The sequence below is a fragment of the Gymnogyps californianus genome, chromosome 2, assembly GCF_018139145.2.
Source record: "Gymnogyps californianus isolate 813 chromosome 2, ASM1813914v2, whole genome shotgun sequence".
In the NCBI taxonomy this organism is placed as follows: Eukaryota; Metazoa; Chordata; class Aves; order Accipitriformes; family Cathartidae; genus Gymnogyps; species Gymnogyps californianus.
Window position 1 is genome coordinate 14,522,463 of NC_059472.1, and position 17,937 is coordinate 14,540,399.

General features: G+C 39.8%; 1 protein-coding gene across 2 annotated transcripts in view; it reads left to right on the top strand.

The window, feature by feature from the left end:
• The window catches only part of ENPP2 (ectonucleotide pyrophosphatase/phosphodiesterase 2), a 58,542-nt gene that overhangs the window by 12,990 nt on the left and 27,615 nt on the right, over positions 1–17,937 (top strand). For both annotated transcript variants that reach the window (XM_050890841.1, XM_050890842.1), the window contains exons 7-11: positions 358–437; positions 1,640–1,759; positions 10,951–11,006; positions 13,267–13,332; positions 14,043–14,115. In XM_050890841.1, the coding sequence (XP_050746798.1) occupies positions 358–437; positions 1,640–1,759; positions 10,951–11,006; positions 13,267–13,332; positions 14,043–14,115 (395 nt within the window). The remainder of the gene's footprint in view (positions 1–357; positions 438–1,639; positions 1,760–10,950; positions 11,007–13,266; positions 13,333–14,042; positions 14,116–17,937) is intronic.

Genomic DNA, 17,937 nt, shown 5'->3' on the forward strand with positions numbered 1-17,937 from the left:
ATTAGCCTGTGTATTCTCATGTTGTTTTACTTAGCTAGATACTTCCAGTGACTCTGGACTCTGGAAAGAGGCTAGCTCAGACAGAAAAACAGTCTATGGAAATGTAGCTGGTTCTGTAGTCCTCTGGCTGCGTTATTTCAGTCGTTTATTGTGAAGTACAAAGAGTGCGTGAGTGGATTAACTACTGTCCCGTGGGAAGACCTACCAATGTTAAGCAGCAGAATGTTCATTTAAATTGGTTAAAATTTAACCAGTTTCTGCAGCATTTTGAGTCACAGCAAATGACTTCCTCTGTTTTTGTTTTCCATGTCTGAGCGCTTCACTTCCTAATGTTTGCATTCACTATTGATTTTTCAGGATCTTGTGGAACGCATTCTCCTTACATGAGACCTGTCTACCCTACAAAAACCTTCCCCAACCTGTACACCCTTGCTACTGTAAGTCCCTGGGAAGGATTTTTTGATGATAAAATGTTGCACTGCAGTAGAAATGTGTGTTGTGGGAAGCAAGATTTTTTTTTTAATAAAACTGCTTCTCTGTCCATCCTTTTTGGTCTTCAGTTGTGTTAAGTATTTTCTTCAGTATTTTGAAGTTCTGAGATAAAGTGTGTCTCACCATTATACGCTGTGTTACAGCTTTCCTGTGCTTTCTTATGCCTGCTTTCGCAGTTATTTGTACTGCTGCGTAATTACAGGTCACAGTTTTTCTAGAGGGAAAAAAACACCCCTGAAATCCTACCCAGAATACAACTAGCAGTTGTTCCTTCACTGGAGTAGCTGAAGTCAGCGGGGCTGACTTAGCAGCTGACTTACAATTTACAGCTGCTGAGCGTGTCTGGATGCTGCGTTGGCCCTGCAGTAAAACGATCACTTCTGCACTCCGGTGGCACGGCTGGCAGCCAGGCTGTCCCCACCCTGGCATGCAAACGCTCCTGCGTGACAGCGACAGTGCTCCCAAAGCTGGGCTAAGGGACTCCCTACCTGTAGCTGCACTCTTTTCCCCTTCCTTTTTCCCTGCGCCTCTGCACAAATGTTAAATGGGAAGAGAAAGGAGGGGATGGAGAAACAAATAGCTGGGGATGGGAGAGGGCCAAGAGAAAGGGAGAAGAGCAGAAACTTCTTAAATTGCCTTTACTGCTGGATAAATTGTGATATAAAGCCATGGTTTGGGGTGACTTGCCTCATTTTTTTCTTGGAAACAACTCTTATCTCACAGAGGCTCTGGTGAAGATAAAACATTATAAAATGGAAATGCTAAGTGTTACTCTTGCAACCAGAGAATGAATTACTGTTTCCAGAAAGGGAATTCATGAAGAGGAACTGAAAGTTTAAATCAATCTTCTTTTCATAAATTTTTGCTTACTTTAGATGGCCTCAAACTAACTTTTAACCAGTGTGAAAATACTTCAAAGTATCAAGTAACAGGAGTTTTTATGCTTTTTAGCACAATTCAGTCATCTCCTACTGCTTTCATTACTACAGCCAGTTTTAAATGTGCTTATCTTAAAGTTAAAACATTTTCTGGTGTGCAGTTACAAAGATACATATTTTAAAATAATTTAGTGGTATTTGCAGATAGCTATGAAGAACTGGATTTGTGTGCATTAGGGTTTTACTAATTAATCTACTTCTGCACAAAGGGACTCTATCCTGAATCACATGGAATCGTTGGCAATTCGATGTATGACCCAGTGTTTGATGCCAGCTTCAGTCTTCGAGGGCGAGAGAAATTCAATCACAGATGGTGGGGAGGTCAACCAGTAAGTTTCAGATTCCCTCCTCCTCCTTCACCCCTCCCTCTCCTCCCCTCCCCCTGTGCTGTGGAACATAGCCAATAATAATAATTAAAAAAAATACATCTGTGAACAATTTGTACCTAATCTCCCCCCCCAGCTGGCCCTGTGTCTATCAATTTAATGTAACATTTTGAGTTGGCTTTTGCTTTTCAGAATAATAAAGCCATTGATTATGGAAAGGTGCTTGCATTGATAAGTATAAATTAGATGTGGCTAGGAAAAAACCCTCACTTTAGGCAGCAGTTTAACACTATGTTTTCGTCACCATGGCATAATGTTTCCTTTTCATTATGGGTTTCTCAGGATTTTGTCCTAGTAATGTTCTTGTGGCAGTTTTAGTATTAATGTTCTGTCAGCATAGCATGGCACAACTTCATAATTATTATTTGTTAAGTCCACAAGCGATTGCTGTTAGCTGACTTGCTGCAGAGGCTGTAGAAGTTTGTGAATTAATTTCTGCCTTGAGCACAGCAGTAGTGGCTGAACTAGGTCCTCTCTCCTAGATTAGTGCTGGACTTGGTGGTTTCTCTAGCTCTGAATCCTTATTCTGGGCAAGGAAATGGCCTCCTTCAAAGTATTCTGTGTCACTACAGCTAAGAAGGTCCCCTTGCTTCTGCTGCACTTTCCCCTATTAGTGTGTGTTGTGGTGGCTTACTTTGCCAACAAAAGTGGGTTTAAATTAAACTCATAAGTTTTACGTGCAAGCAGCCAAGGTGCACGCACATTTCATTGCACTGACTGCTTAGAGAACTATAGTTTAAAAGCTCCCTGACCAGTTAACCCCACAAAAGTGAGGTGATAGAGGTGGGGAAATTGGAAGAGGTTTGAGAACACCATAATCTATCATTGCTGTTTGCTAAAGTGATCAGTGTCATCTCCCAAATCTCTTAAGACAGAAATATCCCAAGAGACTAAAGGAAGTTACTTGAATGGTTTTAGGCTTAGCAAGTGTGTGTGTTATTTGTCTGCATGTGGTTTTAGTCTGCAACAAAGGCGAGACAAGACAATTTAGAGCTGCAGGCAGATGTGTGACAGGCAGATGTGTCTGGCTATAGCTGAGCCAGAATGAGGTATTTGTGCTCTTGTAAAATTTGTCAGCATAACAGTGAGCGTAGTCACTCCCTTGCCCAGCTATGACCCGGGTTAGCTTTTAGCATGGGTTGTGTGGAGAGGAGAGGGTGAGGAACGTGCCTTGCTATTATCCTCCTAGATGCGAGCAAAGAAGCAGGATCAAAACTAGGAGCAGTGAAAGGGTGGCAGCGGGTAACCTCTTCCTCCATCCCAGCTACAGCCAGAGCCACACAGCTAACAAACCGTGCCTACTGCAGTCAGGCATCGAGCTCACAGACAATATTGTGGCTCAACTGCTGTGTGACAACTTGTTAAGCAGCTATAATTTAATTATGCATTGCAAATTTAATTGTGCATCTAACCTTAATCACAATTAGGTAGGAGTTAGTGGGGAACTAACTGTTGGGGACTGTACAAATGTCTGTATTTTTAAACTAGGATATTTTTAAAGTACAACATAAGTCTATAAATACTTCATTACCTGCTGTGTTGAGTGGGGAATATTGGTAATTCCCACACCCATCCATTAGAAACACCTATGCTGCTCCAGAGAATAAAAGTTTTTCTGGATTGTAAACAAGGGTCATGAAAAATGTCAGCTGAGAAGAGTTCAAGAAAGTTACACAACAGTGGATGACCATGCACTGGATGAAATCCTCAGAGGACAGAGGGGAGTGTTGCATACACAAGTAAGGATGATAAAAGAAACCAGCTGATCTGAAGAAGTGTTAAAAAGGAAAAACACACAAATAATGTAATAAACTGGAAATGTCTTTGGAAAATTGGAAACAAATGCATAGAGGAAGGGCTATAATTCAATCCCCACACACTTAATATGAGGGAAACCTATAAGTTTGGCAAACCTGATAGAGTGGCCAGAGTGGTTGGGTAAGGAGGTGGTAGATTTCTGATAGACATATGATAGAAATGATACTCTCTATGCACGTGGAAGAATTGCACATTTGATAAGAGAATTGCAGATTTTTGTAAGAGAAAAAAATATCTTCGTCTATATAAGGATTAGATACAGTCTGTTTCTAACTCCTTTTTATAATTTTCTCTAAATATCATATTGACATAGACTGCCAAAAATAGCTGGGTATTGAAAGACAAGACAGTAAAATTAAGGGGGGAGGAAGGGAAATCTGGTCTGCATATCACAGAAATCTTGTCTGTCATATCACATATTCATCTGGTTCTTTTTAGGTCTTGGGTCTCAAATTGGAGTACTTGAACAACTGCAGAGTGGTACTTGGTTTGCACAGAATTGGGAATTATTATTTTTCTGCCCAGGAAGGCAGGAAAAGTGTCTGGGACCCCCAGCCTCGTATTATGGCTAAAACTGCCTAGAAGAGAATGTCATTTAATGTTGATAATTTCTGAAATACTTTCTTGCTCCTGGAAACTAGTCTATTGTATAGGCTTTGTTAAAATGTGGGGGTTTTGGTGTTTTTTCTTTCTTTTTTTTTTAATTACTTTTTCTAATACTCAGCATCTTGCTGGGAAACAGCCAGATTACCATGGACATCAGTGGGATTTGGCAGATGAGTAGCTGAATGTTTCTACACCAGGAATTATGAGAAATTAATTTTAAGAGCATTAGGAAAAGGAGAAGGGGGGAGAAGGTAGCTTGGAAGTGTTTTGAGCTGCTGTAGCTGGTTGTGGGACTTCCTGAAATCCAGCCTTCTGATTTAGTATACAACCTTGATTTATTATATAAGCTTAAAACCACATTGTTTTCAAAACAAAAATGTTTGACAGGAAACAGCCGCAAAACCACTCCTTGTATTGCTACAGCATCTCACAGAAATGGTGAGCATCAGGGCCCATGCTCCCAAGGGGGAAACTAAGTTTACTGCTCATTTGTCATGATACTGAGATTCTGTTTTCATCCCAAGTAACTTTAAGCACTAAATTAGGCCCCGGCTGCCTTTGGCTTCTGTTAAGCAGTAGTTTTCCATGTCTTGATTTGATGCAGTGAGCTTAAGCTTACATTACAGACAATACATTGCTTTTTTTTAGTGATCTTTTATGATCCTTACAAATAACCCCTTGGCCTCCCCAAGGTCAGAAGATGACAGGTATAAAACTGCCAGTCTGTGGTTAATGGGGACAGAGGCTCCTTCAGAAGGTAACCCAGCTTGGATCTGAGTTTGGCTCCAAAGATGCCTCTCTCTTCAGAAATATCTTAATTATAAAAGTATTGAAGGTTGTTTAGGACACCTTGTATGAAGCTTTACTTTCACTATTAACCTATTCTCTTTAAGAGAATACAACCCTTAAAAAGGGCCCAGCTTGACATGCTGAGATAATCCTTAAAAAGGGCCATGATGTTCCTAGATAAGTTACAGCATGTCGTGAAGCTGTCTTTACAGTCTGCAAGGTATGCCTGTAGACACTAAGCATCATTGCTACGCATCTTAACCTGATATTCCTGATTTTATCCAAATTTCACATTCTATATCAGTCATTGGGATAAAACCATTTTGCTGTCCTGTTTATTGGAGTTTTGTTGATTTTGACTATCTAACGATTACAGAAAGAACTTCTTATTTTCATTTTCTTGCCTAGTCAGCCTGAGCATTGGCAGGATAGTTACATCTGAGAAGCCCAGGCTCTGCAGAAAGCTGTCATCTGCCTTTTTGTCCTGAGCACATTTTGCAATCACTTTGTTGATTGGTGGGGGAAGCAGAAGGAGGCATGTCTATAATTGTCTTTTTATAAGTGTTTATTTTTGTCTAGCTTGAGCCATGAACAAGCAACAGGGCTCTTTGAGTCTGTCTAATTATTTAATAGGCTTCTTGTACCAAAATCTTCTGTCTGGGCAAGAAGGCAATGCTTAGTTGTCAAGGCTGTGGGATCATTTGTGTTCTGTTAAAGAGTAAGGAGTGTGGAAGGGGCTACTCCACGTTTTACCTTGTTGGCAGGACAAACTGCAAATGGTGCAGGAGTGTAACATTTGGCACCACCCTGGTATTAATTCTGCATGCTTGCCCCAGCCTTGTACATGTTTCTTTACCTGGGAAATGCTGTGATTTCCCTTTTCCCATCTTTGCCTGGATGTGAAAGGGATTTCCCATTCATGCATTACCAACTCTCCACTGCAGTGGGTGTATGTGCTTCCTCTGCTCCTGACGTGACTCTCCCTCCCTGGTTGGTGAGCAGGAGCATGTTTGTGCAACTTTGCCCAAGGGCCGGACTTCAGAGCCGTCCCTCCCATCAGCCCTGACCCGAGATGTGCTGCTGCCGGTCCTTTCATAGTGCAACAAATACAGGGCAGCCTTTGCAAAGTTATGGGCTCTTATTTATTCATGGAAGATTATAAGTAGGGAGGTGCCTCATTTTCTGTGCAGGTTTTCAAAGACAGTTCAACAGCTATCTTTAATAACTTTGTATGTAGTATCTCTGTGCAAACGTGTCTAGCAGTCAGAAGAAGGGAGAACTTGGGAATTCCATGTTCCATATGGCATTGTCACCTAAACTATTGCTTAGCCTGTCTATTTTTATCCATAAATAAAAGAGAAGAATTGTAGTTATTCAAGACGGAGGATATAAAAATGACAGTAATTCAACTTACAGGATATGTTTCATATACATCTAGAAAAGCATGTATATTATTTCTTGGGACATTTGCCAGTGTACTAGGGTTGAATCTGTGGGTCTGTAATTTAACAAGTCTTTCTGCATTGGAAAAGTTAGATATTCTCTAATTCCTGTGGCATGGTATGAAGACAGAGTGGTTAATCTTTGATTTTTTTTTTTTTTTTTAAATTTTTATTCCCATCCTCTCTGCTTAAGCAAATTAATTCAGAAATATGGCCTTTATATAGCTTGCAATACAATAAGGCTTGTCCCATATGCAAACGGGGGTGCGCATCTGACATAAACAGCTGACTATAAAATTCTAACATATTAACAGTTAAAACCAACGTATTTACATATGGCAAATAAATTACATAAGCTTACAAATGGTACTGACCTTGCAACGCCTAACACAGCAAACTTTATCATAAGTGACCTGAACAGACGTGACCAGCTATAGAGTGTATATAACGCATTGCATTTACATGCTGAGTACTGGAACATCTAGGATTAATTAGCTTCAAGACTGTGACTATAACCAACAGAGAGGAAATGGAACAATAACCTTTATTCCCTTCTTAATTTCAATTGTTTTGGATGGACAAGGTTGAGAGGGCATCAGCTGACTTTTTTTTTCTATCCTACGTTGACTGACAGTGTAGACTCATGTTAGCCTGTGAGAGGCGTGACTTTTAGTCTGCCTTGAAAGACAATGAATTTAATTTAAAGACAGTGAGAGATGTTCACTGGTGATTAGGCTGCAGTAACAGTTTGCCATGCTTTTCTGCTGGAGTTACTATCCTATAGCTGAGCGTAGTAAGGAAACTTATGTGCTCCTATCAGCTGTTCCAGTCTGTTGTCTAATTTTACCTAGCCAGTAAAGGGTCTGGCTAACCAAGGGCACTTCTGGTAGAGATTGCTACCACTAGATTCATCAGCAATAACTGTCACAACTCTAAAACACACTGGAAACTTGATTTAAAGCTTGTTCAATGCAGATGATAGAAATTCTTCCACCTAGATGACTGCTGCTTCTCTGCATGCTTAAAGATGTCTCTGCAAATGTATTGTTATGAGTAGCAGCTTTAGGTATGATGTTGAATAGTGTTGAATTTTCTTATTTTGGTTTTAAATAAACCAAAGGCTTTTTTTTTTTTTTTCTCCCTTAAAAAAAGGAGTATTTTGTTGTAACCTTGAGTTGAACCAGGCTTTGCAAAAGCCTGGCAAAGTCAGGATGGAGTCATTCAGACTCACTTCTCAGATGTTGTGGTCAGATATGGGCCTTTTGATTTGCTGGTCTTTGACTTCAACAGATCATTGTCTTAGCTGTTGAGCTGATTTCAAGTGTAGCAGACACATGTCCTCATCCAAACTGTTAATGCCAATGTAAATGGCTGCATTCCTGAGGTGAAATGCTTGGGAGCACGGAGGGTGCAGTTTTTCCCTGTCTGAAGCCGGTCTGGGTGCCTTTGGACTGCCCTTATTGCTCACTTAGGAGTGCGCAACTAGGAGCGATCTCCACTTATTTGCATTACTCCTGGTTCAGAAAGGTGTTCATGCTGTTTTCACATGGCACTCATGAAGCACACTCTATGCTTGACAGGAATAAAAAATAGCTGCCACCTTCTTGCAGGCATGCTGGGTATCTTGGCAATGTATGTAGGGCCTAATTATTCATCTGTCAAGATGACTACTGTTTTACTTGCTTGGCCAGAGGGAGGGTGTCTTTTGGCACATGTTTAAAATCGTTGCCTAAAATAGACAGGGTCATGGGTGATTTCAGCAGTGCTAACAGTCAGGAGCAGCACAGTACAGCTTCAGCTGCTGAGGGTGGAACTTGGCTGGTCTGATTTGGCCAATGAGGCAGGCTAGACCACTTGGACCTGTGCAGGCCAAAGCACTAGAAAGTCAAACTAGAGTTAACAGATGGTAAAATCCAACTGGACTTAGTTTGCTGGTACCTTCCCAAAGATATCTGCAAAATTATTTAAACTTTGCAGGAACACAAACACTTTCAAAGAAAAATAAATCTGCTGCAGCTCTGTAGGGACAATGGTTTTCCAAGTACAGCAAGACCAAAGAGCATAACAGCAGCGGAGCTGACACTCCTCATGCTGAATTTGTATTTGACCTCTTTTCTCTGCCATGACAGGGTTCTACTCTAGGAACAAATCTGCAATGCAAAGAAAAATGTAATTGCTTTATATGTGGGCCCTTTTTTACCTAGGAACCCCATGAACCGCACATGAATATGGAGTAGCTCCTGCAGGGAGACACAGGGTCCAGGCTGAAGTTATATACCCTGTGCTGATTTATATGACACAAACAAGCTTGTGTATGCATCCTTGCATTGCAGTCACACCTCTGACTGCAGCATATGGGCTCAGTGACATGATCAGTAGATTGCAGGCACACTTCCTCATCCCTCTTGTTCACCTGCATCCTTCTGTCCCATCCTGTCAGGGCTAGTATTCTGCAAGCATTTGAAAAAAACACCCCTGTTATTCAACAATTCAAAACCAAATTCCAATATAAATTCAAAGCCATTTTTTTCTTTTTTGTGGGCGTTACTCTGCAGCCACATCATCTTGTGGCCATTGTCACCATGCAAACCCCAGTGCTGGTAGAAGGCTGGGGCTGCAGAGGCTGGGGGAGATGCTTGGGGGACTCCCCATTTGGTGGCAGCTTGAGCATAGATTAATATGAAGCAACCCTGAAATCAGACTCTTGAAGAGAAGCACCTGAAAACAGAGAAGGGTGGGCTGCAAATCTGTGGCCATTGTGCTCCTGCTCTTGCTGCATTTATTTAGTAAACCACCATTTCTATAGAGTTACCATGGATGTATTCTTCCCTGGGAAAGAGGATACCTTACCAAAAAGTTAGACTACAATGAAAACAAATGATCTTTTATAGCTGTGATTTTAATTTAACTGGATTGAGTCCAGTAAGATTTGGAAGAGCAGAAGAGACATAAGTTAAGGGGTGTGTCCGGGGCACTGGAAAGGCAAAGATGACCAATTTTCCCATAAATAACTTAACAATATCCAAATGTAATTGCTGTTAACTATAGCCTCAGTGTGCAAATAATCTTTCATCAGACTGTGCCAAATTTATTTCAATTAAGACTGATGCATGAATAATTCAGGCATGATATTTGAATAACGCATGCGCAGATGACAGTTTATACGTGCCTGTTTGAGCAAGGTAGAGGGGCCTTCAATGTATTTTCAAAAAGCTGATTTCAAGTAAACCAAAGATTTTGTAATTATTAAGTAAGGGAACCATGTTTTGGCTTAACTGCTCGTGAAATGGATAGATTGCAGTATGCATAAATAACAGGAAGAAATAATCTAGTTGTATACATAATGCTGGCCTTTAAGGCATTACCACTTTTGAAATGAGTTTTGAGATAATTTGGATAGTTCCTTGCAGGAGAAATTTAGTTCTGTAGGGCTGCAAACTCATACTGTTTGCGTTCCTTGATTGTGGACCTTTCTGATGTTTGGTCATTCTCATTCCCCTGCCTTGTATAGATATTCATAGAATAGAAAAGAGAAAGAGGGTGAAGGGGGAGAGAGAGAGAAGGGTAATGAGGATAACCAGGGGTATGGTATGGCTTTCATTAGAGAAAGATCAACAAACCAAGGCTACTCTTGCTCGAAAAGGAATAAATAGAGGGGAATATCATGCATGTTGTATAGAAGTGGGAAGAGAAAGGATTAATAACCTGTTTTCAAAGTATGAGAATGGTACCCTAACCCTAGTGAAACTGGCAGGTTTAAACCAAACAAAAATAAAAATACACTCATGCAGTGTGTGACTACATTGTGGAACTTTCTGCTACAAACTGATGTATAGCCAGAAAAATATATGGGATTTGAAGGATTGAAAAGAGGATTTGAAAAATTCATGGAGATTGTTTCCATCATTTCCATCAATCACCACTTCAGATGAGCTCAAAAAGTTCTTAAACATCTATGGAGGAAGGTGTCCCTCCCTGCTTTCTTTATACCTCTGCTCACTCATCTGTGCCCTTTTTTGTGTACTCTTTTCTAACGCATTTTCTGTTGATGGCTACTGATGGTAGAATATGGGGAAAGAGGGACATTTATGCAGACACTGATTAGTGTTAAGCTGTGTCCTTTCCTAACTAAGTATCCTCCAAAACTTAAACACTAAAAGGCTCAGGTGAGTAATGGCTGGTTTTTGAAAATTAAATGGAATATTGGAGAAGTTCCTGGCCATGAATCTTAATGTTTTGCATTAAAAGCCACACAGAGATTTAGGAGTGAAAGTCTACAGCACAGCGGCTGATCCACTGCTACAGAATTTGCACAGGTTTGTCACTCCATGTGTTCGAATTAGGGACGCAGGCTGAAAACTGCAATTTTCAAAGCTAGGCTCAGGGTAGAAGAATGTGTCTTGAAAACATTTTCTTTTGATTTCAGAGGGTCATTAAAGATCTGAACACATTCTAATCCTCTTATATTTTCCTCATTAGATTTGGATTACTGCAGCCAAGCAAGGGGTGAAAGCTGGCACGTTCTTCTGGTCTGTGTAAGTGCCCTCTGTTTTCCGGAGATTTGTAACTAAAAATTCAGAATTAATTTGATGCAAGTGTTTATTAAGTCATTTTCCTTGCTCTAAGCATTCGGTAGCTTGGAGACCGTACCTGTAACCCTCCCTTGTTTCATTTGTGGAATGTTCCTGATAACTAAAGCTGATACTACAGTTTGGTGCTTTAAGTTCATGTGCTGATTTTTAGCAGTTGTCAGAAGAGATGATGTATGACTATGTAAAAAATTACTTACTTTCATTTCACTGTGTGTTGTTTTGCCTCCTTAGTATTGCTAGCAATGTTTCCTAGTCCTCTGAGTGTTTGTGGAAGACTCTTTTATTGTCCTCTTATGTCATCTGACATCAACAGCCTAATTGACTCAAAAGCCTGACTCATTCATTTTACAATCCACTCTGACCTTTGAGTAAGATATCCAATTTCCCTTTCCTAAAAGACAGCCTTGAGGATCTTTGCTGTTTATTCTTTTGTTCAATGGTTCAAAATTATTTTCTCTTGTCTCATCTAAGACGTATCTTCCTATCTGAAAATGAATGAATTTTGATCATCTCTGAGTTCTGAGGAATTCATGTGGATCAATCTGTTTCATTTTAGTGGCAGGATTGCAGGAGCAAAGAAAATGGGCGAACTGTCAAGATTGAAGTACTAAGGGAGTTTGCCTATTTTTTTGTGATTCCATTAGGAATAATACTCTTTGCTATTCTAAATATCATGTATCATATGGAGGAAATAATAAAATGTACCACGTACAAAGCTGATGATAGGTTTAGGCTTGCAAGACTGAGCTGACAGAGCTCCAGTCTGGTGCTCTACAAAACAAAGAAATTGTGATTCCTAAGCTCTACAACTACATAGTCACCATAAGCACCCTGGTCAATGCATGCTTGGGGATATAAAATGTTACGGAAGGTAACCAAGGATGTGTCATATGAATGGCAATAGTAAGGGAGTGAGACAGTCACTTTATGTATGAGTGAAATATATATGCCTTAAAACTGTATTATTTAATTTGGGACACAGAATGTTTTTTGGAGAATTTTCAGGCAAACTCTTTTAGGAAAACAGAAGTGTTAAAAACATCTTAGTCATAAATGACTTAATGGAAATAATGGATTTTTTTCATATTGCACAATTAATAAAAATTTCAAAACTGGGCAATACACAAGATTATTATTCCACTTTATGATATTGCCTTGTTTGCAAATTTTAGCATAAATTCTCATTTTTATAGTTGTTTTACAACTGAAAGTTCTCTGTGTAGTTGGAGGCTGAGAACCGCTGTTGTTCTACAAGGCATTAAGATCTAACTTATTCCAAAATGGCTGTTGGCATCTCTATTTCTCTGTCAGACGTTTCCAAAGAGTGCTGAATTCAATTCAGCATGGTGGATCCAAGACAGTTGTATTTGATTCCTGCCTTGGGATTCTGCTATTGATCTAATAGAATCTGGACTGACTATGCTATTTTATTAAAATAACTGTGTGGTCACTGGCCTGCAGAGCTTTCCTAAGATGAGATATTTGGAACTTTAACAGCTGTTTATAAGGTTAGTCATTCTCATAGCATGAGCTTGGCCTCAGCAGCCAAGTGAGAAGTCTCGGGATACAAACAGTGAAATAGGATGAGTCTGTCCTGCGGAGCGAGAAGCTGTCAAAGTTGTGCAAGTCATCGTGCTGATGGCCTGGTGTTTCAGATGGCTCTGTTTTGATGTGCACCAGCCTAGCCCTCAGTTTGGTTACTAGTAAGTCAATGGGAAGTTTTCCAGTGTCTTCAAGACTATCAGAGCAGGATGGTTGTTTAAACCTGTACTGATGTGAGCAATTTAATGGTTTTTCTCATGCCAGCTATTCAATGGCAGCACCATTGTGCATAAAAAAGGTTCATCTGGGTTAAAGCTACCAGAACGGAGCTTTATTCACTCCTATTTAGAACAGTTAGATCTACTGCCTTGAGTTCTGACTGCAGTTACAAACTTTTAATCATCTTTCTTTTGGAGTATGTGGACATCCAGGAGACCTGAAGTGATTCTGTTTGCAAAATAAGAATCGGTATCAGATCTGAAGTGATTCTGTTTGCAAAATAAGAATCAGTATCAAGCAAGAGAGAATATATAGCATACTAAAAGCAAATTATGTTACTATGATTGATTTTAATCACGTTAGAATCAGTTCATAGCAAGGCTTTGTTGATGCTTTTTGTATTCTATGATAACAAGGTATATTTTTGTATTTTGTGGTCCAGTGTCATCCCCCATGAGCGCAGAATATTAACAATACTGCAGTGGCTAACTCTTCCAGACAATGAAAGGTAATTCACTTATTGTCATCTGCTGTTGGATAACTGCTAGCTTGTCTTCTCCTTAAAAGTAGCTGGAAGAGCAAGGAGAAATTTAATTCTAAAAATAATTTTTGTCTGTTACACGCTATCACTGATTTAAGGATTTGTTTGGGGTTTGTGTTTAGGGTTTTGAGGGTTTTTTTTAATCCCAGCTTTTAACCATCAGCATTTTGATTCTTCTCAATAAATGTATGGTATGAATTTATTTCTTATCAAGAAGCATTTAGTCACATGGATTAACTTGGCTTGTTCTTATCCTACTGACTAATATGGTTTAACAACCTTATAGGCAATGGCAGTTGCAGAACTGGACCCTGAGGACTGGGAAAATGTTAAGATTTTAATTATGAATATTTTTTAGTACACAAGTTCCCACATGCTGCTGGCTGCAAAACTCAGGCGAGCTGCTGTTGTGATCTTTCCTACAAGACTTAGAAAGACCGTGTGTCCTCAGATGGTAGCCCATGTGCCTCCCTGCATGTGTTCTTGGATTTAATAAAACTGTAGAACAACTAATTGCTTGATCATACCATGGAAACATATGACTGAGAAACAGTTCTTTTTCCATAAAGCCAACTCTCATTGGAAGGTTGACTTGATTTGACTTGACCTAACAGGTCTGGGACTTTCTGTTGTTGTCGAAGGAAAGCTATCCTGAACAAGACCTTTGTTTCTTTCAGGCCTTATGTTTATGCTTTCTACTCTGAGCAACCAGATGCTGCTGGCCACAGATATGGTCCTTTTAACTCAGAGGTTAGTACAGATTTTCTTCTGCAGAAAAAGCACGTGTGTCAAATACATTTTTGGAATAATTGCCAGTGCTCCGGAGTAACATTTTTAGCAACTTTTTTTCACCCGTTTCTGCAGTATGCTTCCCCTCTGCCAGAGAAAGCAAAGTTATTGTCTAAAGGATTTATCCTGTGAGATTCACTTCTGAAAGAAGGAAGTGCCTGTGCCTTTCAGGAGGCTATTTCTCTGTGTGATATGATAATGCAAATGGAAAGATTTATTTGGCAAAAACACGAGTATATTTGGGTGCAACAGCATAAATTAACTTTCCTCGAACAATTTATCCTTCTTAAAAGTAATAAAAATATAATGCAGAAAATATTGAGGAAAAATGCAGAAAAGAAAAGGCTTTCTTTAAAGCTGACAGCCTCCAGTAGCCAAAGTAATAATTCCAGTCTGTCGTGAACTGTAAAAAGTTGTTATTTCCAGTTTCATATAGGCCCTGCAGGGGTTCAGAAAGCTTTGCCAGTACTGTTCCCTCAGGACCGGACTGTTGAGTTTGGCAAAAGTTTTGAAGCACCGTAAGGTATTTTATTGAAAAATTATGTGCAAAACACTACAGTAGTTTAACCCCTTGTTTGAGCTTTGGGTAGCTGGCTGGGACTGATGAGTACTGCTTCCCTGCCAACACTGTCCAGGTGACAAGAACTTAAAGACTATGCACTTGTCTGGGATTTGTGGGGAGAGCAAATGAATTCTGCACCCGAATATCCTACTGCTTCGAGTGGCTGGGATCTGGCATCTCCGATGATCTCTGACATCTAGCAAAGGTCCCCTAGTTTCAGTGCAAATGTATGCCTGCACATTGCCATCACAAGACTTTAGGAGTTTTTGTACGTGCTTTTTAAAGGGTAAACAAACGTTTGCAAATCTTCAAAAACTGAGGACTGTATCAAATACCTACCCTTTGGAAGGTAATACAAATCTCCCCAAGCAGCCAGGTACCTAGCAGTAGTTTCTTACTTGTTTGGTATACATCTGATTGATAGCTGTTCTCTACTGGAGAAGAGAGCAAAGAGAAGCAGCATTAATCTTTTTTAATATGCTTGAGTTATTTGGGCCGTTTAAATAAGTTTGCAGCAGTTGTGAACTTGCTGTGGGTAGCATCCCCGTTGGAGCAGTTTGAGTCATGGTCCCAGAGCAGCGGGTGTGAGAAATTATTCCAAACCAGCACTGAAACACCATACTGGATAGGAAGAAGTAGTCCTTTTTCTGGATAAGCGGTGGTTAAAATCTGCCAACACTCTTGCTAAATTGACAGGCATTGATATGACTCCATGTTGTCATTTGGCTCAGAACAGGAGAGATGTCTGACTCAGTCAAGCAAGATATTGGTAATGAGAGCTCTCTGATTGAAGGATATATTACTCAATGATGCTTTATAGTTCTCTTATTGAAGTGTTACAAATATCATGTGTGGCTTATGACTGACAACTCTGGTTTTATTTATCTGTAGACAACTACTTCCTTCTGAACAGAGTTGTGGGGCTCTTTCCATGGACTTAAAGGAGAATATGAAGATGATGACATTGAATTTGTTCTTTAAATTGTAGTCTTTAACAAACCACTTTAGCATCCAATGTGGTAATCTAGTTTCAGGTTAATTATAAGTGTCTAAAAAGTGAAGTGTAACTGTATCATCATAGGAAAAGTCATTATAAAAGCAAAAAGCCCCCAAAGGCTCTTATTGTTTGGGGGTTCTTCTGGATGGTTATCTGAAGGTTGACCTCTAATTGCAAGACAGAGCTTAGGCTCTTAATAAGTGTGAATTAATAGCTTATGAAAGTTTTACAAATAAATTGATTTATGCCATTTGTGTTAAACAGAAGAAGAGCATGAAATTGATTTTTAGCAAATTGAGAACAGACAAGTTAGCAGATGAGCGTGTATGGGTTTGCAGTTCAAACAGTGGACATAACTTTGTGAATGGAAATGTAAATAAATGAATACAGCTGTGTAAGTATACAGATGCTGAGATTTGCTAGGGGCCTGGTTTCAGGATAGAAAAGCTAGGAAGTATTTTATATTGTTTCTCTTGACACTGTTTTCAATATAATTTTTAGGAGCTATGAAATTTACATAAATCAGCTGGGAAGAAAGCCCTCAAAGGGATCCGTTTCAGCTGCTTCCTTGATACCAAGAGCACAACCTCCCTCTGAAATCATTCTTTTCTTGTATACAGCTGGCAGCAGCTAGACAGTTGGAGTAGTACTGACCACTTCATTTTTCTTCATGCAAAGGCAGATCAGCCAAACAATAATGTTTGAAAACAAACTCTTAACAATTCTGTGTTATATTTAAGATGGGCTTCTTACTTCTTTTGAAGAGTGAAGAGTTTATGCTGAGTTTTTCTTGCTGCATTTAGTAGCTTGAGGAATGGCTTTATACCTTGAAAACCTCTAAATCTTACAAACGTCCATTAGAGTAAAGTGAATGTTTACTAGAGCTTATTATACCAAATAATGTTCTAAATGTATTTTAAATGTATAATCTTAAAGCTCTAATGGCATCCATTACCGATAATTTTCAGCTTCCAGACTTCAGCAGATGGCACTTAGAGCTTCACAGGACGTGGACAACAGCCTATGTGCAGAGTGTCTTAAAAGCTAGAAATAAAGGGACTTAGATGCACTTAAACTTTATTGGTGAATTGCCAGTATTGTTGATATAAATGGAATACAGATTACGGCCAGTGTCCACTAGTGTAACTTTGCATGTCCTCTAACATTATGAATTTCAGTGTAAATGAGTTGGTTGTCTAGGTTTGGGGAGTTTTTTTGGCTTTGGGTTTGGGTTTTTGTGGGACACGAATAAACTTCCTAGGAACTATTTCAGTGGGTTCCATTATGTTTCCAGGAGTAGTTATGGGAATTATCAAATATGTGCTTGCTCTTGATTTACTTCTGCATTTTTTTTCTTTCCCTCTGTGCTTCTGCGGTTGAACTCTGGTAGGTTGGTCCGTCCAGGTCAAGAAGCAGAGCTTTGGCTGGCTAGTTACCCTTGTGATGTTACAGTTCCCTTCTGTAAGCGGGGAGGGATTCGTTTCCCTCCTCCGTAACTCTGTTCTGACTCTTCTCAAGCAAGACTAAGATTTGGCTGGTTAATAAGAACTTGGCTTTTTTTTTTTTTCCTTCTACCTAACTTTTTTTTTTTTAAATAAATATTCTAGAAATATACTACCATAAGAGCTCTAAAACACATTGAAATCTGGCACTGCTAAGCCATTCCTGCTGCTCCTCTAACATGCTGTCTTGAGACGGCCATTTTCAGTGTTCAGACCTGGGTCTCCTGCGCTCGCGTGTTTCTGGCATTGTGGAGCTCTGTCTGAGCCGATTCAGAGACAGTAAAATGAGAATCCTTCCTTTCCCTGCCGCTCCTCTCATCAGGACTGCACAAAGCTTGAAGCGTTTTAAAAACAGAAAACTCTGGTGCTGCTTTATTAAAATGCCTTTCTGGAGAGAGACGAATGAGACTGGACTAGAATCTCCTTTCCAGCTGCTTGCCTTGGAAGCAATGAAACAGCATGGCAGATGGTAACATCCTCTTCCTTCCCCTCCCTGTTTACATAGCTCTGTAACTGAACAACTGTGAGAAGCTGCCTAAGTACATAGAAGTTAAATATCATCATAAATCTCCGACTCTTCTCAAGCCCACTCAGCGTGCTCCCTTATACGCAGCATATCGTAGTTACTATCTCCCGGTGGGCATCATCTATCAGCGCTTCACATGCAATCCTGAGCAGTGCCAAGAGCCTGCGGCTTGTGTTAAAGTCAGTGAGAGTGGTAT